This window comes from Gavialis gangeticus, unplaced genomic scaffold, assembly GCF_001723915.1.
Source record: "Gavialis gangeticus isolate Ggan-Ray unplaced genomic scaffold, GavGan_comp1, whole genome shotgun sequence".
Classification (NCBI taxonomy): domain Eukaryota; kingdom Metazoa; phylum Chordata; order Crocodylia; family Gavialidae; genus Gavialis; species Gavialis gangeticus.
In genome coordinates this window covers 7,506,819-7,514,546 of record NW_017728991.1, presented here as the reverse complement: position 1 = coordinate 7,514,546, position 7,728 = coordinate 7,506,819, and the positions used below count along the sequence as shown (strand labels likewise).

The 7,728-nt window shown below is 41.8% G+C and overlaps 1 protein-coding gene across 3 annotated transcripts in view; it reads right to left on the bottom strand.

Annotated features, from left to right (window-relative positions):
* The window catches only part of TEX2 (testis expressed 2), a 153,027-nt gene that overhangs the window by 35,105 nt on the left and 110,194 nt on the right, over nucleotides 1-7,728 (bottom strand). For all 3 annotated transcript variants that reach the window (XM_019516759.1, XM_019516751.1, XM_019516744.1), the window contains exons 6-7: nucleotides 5,773-5,922; nucleotides 1,476-1,575 (exon numbers count right to left, since the gene is read on the bottom strand). In XM_019516759.1, the coding sequence (XP_019372304.1) occupies nucleotides 1,476-1,575; nucleotides 5,773-5,922 (250 nt within the window). The remainder of the gene's footprint in view (nucleotides 1-1,475; nucleotides 1,576-5,772; nucleotides 5,923-7,728) is intronic.

Genomic DNA, 7,728 nt, shown 5'->3' with positions numbered 1-7,728 from the left:
ATACTGCTTTCCTTTTCACAAAGTCTCTTTTCAGAGCAGTGCTGTACTTTTGTTTCTGGTTTATGGGTATTGTATTTTGCCGAATCATTTTCGTAGGTCAGGGCATCTGCTTTTGAACACAGGTCAGATCTGGTTTCTGTTATTGGACACAAGCAATTTTCTTTGGACAGGGAAATGATGCTAGAACCACTGCTACTTAATACTCACAGTTTATTGCAAGGTCTAAAGCAGATGTGGAGATTTTGCAAAGGTTCCAAAAAACACTGGTGCGAAGGTCTGGGAAACCTATGCTGAAGCTTACAAATTGTATTATACCAGGGACTGCATGTTTGCATCAAACCATATTCTATTGGACTGTGAGGCTTGTTTGCCACTTTTGCCCCCATATCAAACTAAGGATACACATAAACGCAGTGTCAGAACAAAATGAGGGTCATTCAAGGTCCTACTTCCACAAAGGGGTAATAGTCTGTACCAAGGAAGCTTGGCAGACACTGTGGCTAGAAGCTACCGAGAACCTTGGGAAGCTTCAAATATGCTTGTGTGTGACATGGTGGGAACCAAATGCAACAGCCTAGCAAGTGTTCAGGGGGTACTCCCATCTTATCACTCATGGGAGTCGCTCTGATTAGAGACTTGCCTAGCAGCTTTCTTTCCTAACCCCCAGTCCACTATATTAGAGGAGAGCAGGGAGGCACCAACTGCAGAGATCAATCTCATCAAATGACAGACATCTCCCACCAGGCGATCTGTCCAGTTACCTGCCCCGCTAAAGTTCAGACCTGAAAAACTGTTGTGCCCTGAGGAACAGTGATCTCTCCCCCTCTCCTCCTGCCCTCAGGGGTGTTTTATTTGAATGGAAGAACAAAGCTTAATAACCTACTCTTGTAATTCCTGTGCCCACAACCCTTCATATTTCAGTCCACTACAGAGGCAGAGAGAAGAAGTTGTACCTCATATTCAAGGACAGAGCATGAAGTCTGGCAGAGCACTCTGGTATCAAACAGAATTTGTAATTTTGCACACAAATTCCCCAAAATGTCACACAAGCATTAAGGAACGTTTATATCCATCCACTGTAGTGTTGTGTTAATGAGTGAGTGCAGGAACTGAGATATGCAAATAGACTATTAATATCAATAAGCTTAACTAGAGCCCAAGCTAAATGAACTGGAGAAGAACAAGTCACAAAAAACATATCAGGTCTTTGCTGAAACTAATCATTAACAGAGTCTACTGCATTATCAATACCATCATGGAAGGCCAATTTTTTAACAAGAATACAAGATTTACAACTTGATAGGGTTCCAATTCTGCAGTGGAAGCATAACAGATGAATGTTTTTTTCCATTATTAAGCCACTTATTCAAATCAAGTGTTCATTGTGTTACAAGATTACAACAGTGTAGGGGAAAGTTCAAAAAAATGTAAGCAATAAAAAAAAGAAAATCAATTAGTTAAGAGGCATATTTTACCTTTGTGATCAACAGAAGGTCTGAAGGCCTGGAGGATCTTTGGCACTGCTACTCCCATGTCAAGTTCAGTTAGAGTCAGCTCATTCATGAAGTATGGTAGCTAGAAGTACAGAGTGAAAAATGAATGTTACCACCATAAAGAAACCAGTTAACCAGTTATTCTGTAAGATCAGGAAAGCTATTACACCCCAGGTTTACAGTTAGCTTAATTATAAAGAATAAAAAAGTGTTTATATGCAGAGGTTAAATTCTAGGATTCCACATTCCTCTATTTCAAAGAGACAGTTTAGAGCATGGTTTACCATATCATCATAGGGCCAAGATATTTCTTATCACCCTTGCAATTAAGAGGTGTGCTCAGTCAATCAAGCTGCAAGTTCGAATATGAACTTCCAACCTGTAGCATTAGGTCAACAGACAACAAAATGCATGACTGCTATATTACTGCATGCTGCACAGGCAAAATATATCAAACAGCAGGCCTTAGCCACGAACAAAATATAGATACTGGGCTGGTTGCTATATATAAAAAGGAATAACATTTTGGGGTTTCTTTAATGTCTCACTTTTAGGTGCAGACCCTTCATTAAATTGATATCTTAAAAGTTTGTTTTGTTTTTTACTTTTTAAATCTATGAAAAACCCTAATCTGGGGTCTGCCCTATATCACACTCCAATAAGCTACATGTACATGAACAAACAAATAGGGATTTAGAGTAAAAAATAGTCGAGTGATGATATATTGATTTATAGTGATATTAATGTTCTTTGCAAAGACACTGAATTGCAAACGTGAGCAATACATATGCTGCAGAATCCTCAGTTTTTTTCATACTAGGGCATGTTCCTTAGTTTAGCTGCATCTTCAGTGCTGAAGGCTCGTGCATCATGTTGCAACTTCTACAGTCCTATGCTACAACACATTGGCCACTGTGCACACATCTTATATCCTTCCCTGCTTTTCCCCCCCAAAACTCAGACATAATAAAGAGCTAAGGAGCTGTTTTAATGGGAGAGAAGAACAGTTTCAAGGAAAATTCTGTAGGTGATAAAGTACATTTGCAATTAAAATCAAGTTAATCTGATAGGTCTCTTGTAGCATTTGGCATATCAGCACAACACTGCCTTTTGCTCAAGACATAGCAATCCGCTTGCACCACAGAATACATTGATACCAAGACTGAAGGCCAAAGGAACTTCTGCTGCGTTTGGATGGGTGCCATCACCGATAGCATTACAGAGTTCAAAGCTGGCAGAAACATTATTTTCTACAATAACATCCCTGCTGAGATTCCTGGAGGAAATAAGGAGAAAACGAAGGTGGGAGGGAATGAAAAACCCCCTGCCATTTGGCCAACCAAATTAAGGAAAGCAGTCCTAGCATTACAATGCTCAGCAGGGTTCAGACTTCTCAGCTGGCGGTGCAGTAAATCAGGCTACAATAAAAGGTCAAAGTACAAGAATTGCAAGAACGAAGGTTAAGAATGCTGTTCTGGGATGTACCATGAGTACGTATTTGGGGTTTGAATGACCTCAGCAACACCCTAGGACCAACGGCCAATGTTCTCTTATTCCCCAGTGGTAGGGGCCTTTACTTTTTGGAAGCCACGTGACACCACCAGTGCTTGGGGGGCAACCAATCTGTACACCACTGCATACATGACTTCAAAGCCAGAAAGCAATTACTCAACAAGGTTAAAACATTTGAAGCGTAAAGGACATTTAGGGGTAGTTTAGAGCCACAAGCCCAGAAGCAACTCAGACAGATACTGTCACACCCCAAACTCTTAACCTCCAGTTTCCTCAAAGAAAATACATTTCTAAGGCTTTAAGGGAAAACCACTCGGCACCTGAGATGACAAGAGTACGCACAGAAGATTTATCCAGTGGCTCCTTTAATAGAGGAGTGGCCCCATGAAAGAAAGTTTAGTGATAATGATTTCAAAACCACACTGAAAATCCTCCTTGAGTAATCTAATAGAACAGCCTAGTTTATTTAAAATAATCCTTAGCAAAATTGTTGTCATAGACAAAAAAAAAAGTTTAAGATAAAAAGTAGTAGAGTTAGGAAGAGGTGTTTTCTGCAAGCATCTTCCAAAAAGAATCAAAAGAAAGGAAACTACCTGCACGGGTTAGGTTATCAAGCCCCAAGTATCAAGTAGCATGTATTTATTTACTGCTCACAAATAGTGCTGGTCTATTCAAACCTTGGACTGGCGAGTGGAAGTCCTCAGAACAACAAGATCGCTGCCCCTCAACTAAGGGAGCTGCCACAGATCTCAGAACTGAAAAAGGTGCCAGGGGACAAAACGAACCCAAGGACAGAGGCAGATCATAGGATCAAAATAAGTCCTGAGCAGGACACCAAGCAGACGACTCCAAGTCAGCTGCTCTGAGAAGCTGTCAATGAATTCTGCCTGGATGCATGAAGAGATGAATGGCTGGGGAAAAACGGACTCCACGATTAGAGAAACTGGCTCCAAACCCCAACCCAGAAGCTTCCCTGCCCTTGCCTCCAACCTGACTTCCAGAAGGGCCATGTGTCAATCCAAAGTCAGTTCTCTATCCCTAGTCCTCCCAAGGAAGGCTGCCATCCAAAGGCATGTTTTAGTGGTTAGTTTTTAGACACCTCTTCATTGGGGACTACACTGACACCATTAATAAAGACACCAACCCACATGAGATGAGTAACTAAGGGCTCATCTAGACTGTCTCCATACCAAGCTCCAGACTGCTGCTGAGAAGCCCAATCCTCCCTTTCAGCACACACCAAATCTCAGAAGTGATAAACATATAGCCAACTAACAGTAACGCTGAGTACACTCCCCAGTGACACTCTCCATCTCCCCATCACAGAAGTTTTTGGCACGCGCATAGGATACCACATTTTAGGGGTCTGGCATGAAATCAAGGAGAGCAAGGGGGCAGGACATGCTTCTCAGCAGCTCTCCTGGACACAGACGTATCCCCAGTTCAACAAATGAGTTGAACTGGTACCAACTGCTCACAGGCAAAAATGGCTCAGAGCAGAAGTCAGCAAAGTGCCACCTTATCTATTTAGAGAGACCATCAGCATTTTGTCCCTACTATTCCAACTTTTTCTCCCCAATTTTTTTCAACAGACTGTTCAAATACCCTGTACCAGTGACTGCAAACAGCCCTGGTGGGAGTCAAGTTATTGCTTAGCTCCAGTAGCATGAGCTGCATCATCTCTGAGCTGCTTTCGGCAGCTAAAACTCCAGTGCTGTGACAGCAGGACTACTCCCTCTTTTGCATGCAGAAATAGGCTGATGAATGCCTCCCCCGACAAGAAGAACAAACCTGTTATTAGTTGCTGTTATTTGGAAGTTAGAGAATGTAAGAGGCAGATCCTGAGAGTCAGTCAAAAGCTTACCTCCTTATGAACTTGTGTATTAGATAACACAATTATACCCCTTCACCCTGTAGACAGCTGTTGCCTTGACCACCACTCCCACATAATGGTTTTCTGAATTCAAAGAGCACTCATGAAGCAGCATTACAACTATCTGGTTCCCAACCCCCACTTACCAGCAACATGCCATTTCTGAAAGCAGGTTTCATTTTGTTTCCTGCTTATAATGCTAGTGACAGAACAAACATCATGCTGAACAACATGCTAACCCACTGTATGCCAATCGGTTTATAACAGCCCAAGCTTTGCCCATCAGGAAGGCTTAATACACTGCATATTTATGCTTATGCTTAAAACACACAGAAAACACTTTTCACCTCTATCAGAGAAAGTTCACAAAAATTAATTAGTTCAGCCTCAGCAACCCTCTGAAGGAGTCAATAATTACAATCCTTTTAAAACTGAGACAGTAAGGCTAAATGACTTGACCCAGGTCTCACTGGACGCACACCTTGTTGCGGTCATCTGACCCCAGCAGTCTTTCCTGCCCAGAGCAGGGGGGCTGGACCCGATGATCTCACGAGGTCCCTTCCTGCCCTAAACTCCAGTGAATCTGTAAAATCTGTGGCAGAGCTAGTTCAAACTCTGCATCATGTCTCTGCCCACTCTTTTGCGCATCAACAGAGTATGTGGACCTTGGATTGGACTCAGTCATCTCACTGATAACTTTCCTATGTACTGGAAGACGGGCAATCCTGCAATACAAGGATGACAATGACAACAAACAGGACGCAGGAAGCTAACTCAAAAAGTTAATGTATTTTCCAAAATGTGCAGTAAATAAACTTTAACAAATCTTATTTCTAGTCTTGAAAACATTTCTGATATTAGGAACAGAAAAGTGCAAATTCCCAGGAGATATACCTTTATTTTGCTGAGTTTCATTTGGATCTTCTTGGACACCAGATCAGACCAATATTTTTCACCTAAGAAATCCCAAAATATTCTTCCAAGCAATGCATTTACCCATGCCTCCTGTTCCTCTTCTTCAGCTACAGGTTGAGTGCCTGGCAACTGACAATACAAAACAACAGGTCATTCAGCCATGAAAATGAATCCGATCCTCAGTTCAGACAAACTGTCTATTTACTGCTTAGTATTTCAGTATAGGTTAACTATCAAAGTTAAACCCTCAGGGTAGAGAAGAACTGTCATCTTTAAAGTCGTTAGGGGTCATGCTCAATTCTAGGCTCTGTGTTTGCTAACACAAAGACATTTCCTTGTGCAGACAAAACCACAGACAGATTTTAAGGCCTTTTCTAACAATGGAGGAAGGTTTTCATGATACCAATGGTTCATATAGATATCGTTTTAAATTCTCATGGCAACAATGTTCACTTAGTATGAAATTACTAAACTTTTTTAGCACATAGTGGGCACATCTACACGTGATGCTATGTTGCTGTAGTGACACGCTATGGCAACATAAGTCATCACTATGGCAATATAGCACTGGCAGGCACAAACCATGATGCCAACGCTACATCACTGTAGTAACGAGTTACCTCATTATAGCATATTGGTACAGCAATGTAGCTGCTAAAAATAACCGTTCACCACCAGGACAGCACAGTAATGGCTGTTACTTCCTAAAGCAAGTACTAAATGATGGCGTAGTAACAACTGTGCCGTGGGAGGTACATGTAGCTGTGCCCACTAGGTGACAGACTTTTAACCAGAGCTTAGGTCTCTTTCCTGTGCACACGTGTGCTTTAGTAGAATCTGGGAAAAAACAAAGAACAAACAAAAATAAATTAGCTAAACATTTTTAGTTTTGCTCAGCAAAAAAAAAAAAAAGAGCAATAGAGAAGATGCAAGACACTAGGAAGAAAATCCTGTGTGTTCTTCCCCCACTCCTAAAATCCAGTTACAGAATGACTTTTTAGGAAGGACCTACACATTTTGCCTGTGTGAGACTGGAGACATGGAAAGGTTTCTGAAATAGTTGGCATTTACATATTTGTTCAATTTCTTTTCACTTGTTGCATTTCTGTTTGAATCCCTGCAACAATTCAGATCCAGGGAGTCAGAACTCCTGAAAACAGGAAGAATGTATTTGGTTTTTCCTTGAACTCTTCCCTCTTGGTTAACTTCCAGTATTAAAGAACTGGTCCAGTCCTTCCACTTTATCCCTGAAACTCCATGTTCTTGATTCATCACTGGAAATTGCAGCTCAGATTACTCAGCAGTTGACTCCTAGATATTTTGTTGTGAAAGGTCAGATGTCAGAGACTTGCTAGTCTTAGAAGACACAGTACTTTAAGTGCTCTAAACTGGGCAGAGGATCCATTCAGTAAAGGGTTCCCAGAAGAGAACATTTAGTTCACAGGAGTGTGAAGGAACAGCATTTTAGGAAAGTACTTTGGGCATTACACACATTTTGGCCATGAATGAAGACATGGGTGTGCATATTCTCTTCTCCCTCCAAATCTACTCACAAGAAGTTCAAAGAAACATGCTGCCAGCCCTTCACCCAAGTGCTCTTAAAACAAATGCTTCTTGCACTAGATCTGTCCCACCACTTGGAATGTAGTGCACTCTCTTCAGGGTGAGGACCAACTGCACGTGATCTGTGATAGGGCTTCCAGGTTACCATGAAAACGGCTCAGTGTGTTGCAGAGGGGCTAGTGAACAGCCCCCTGCGCTGAAGCACCCTCATATGTCCCAGTCAGCTGGGGCAGAGTCCACACATGTGCTGCTGTGCATGAAAAAGCTCCACAGCAGGGAAGTACATTTATTTATAAGTATTACCCTGCTGCAGAGTTTACTAGCTGTGTGTACCCTAATAGGTGCGCATATGTAGACACAGACATTTACCGC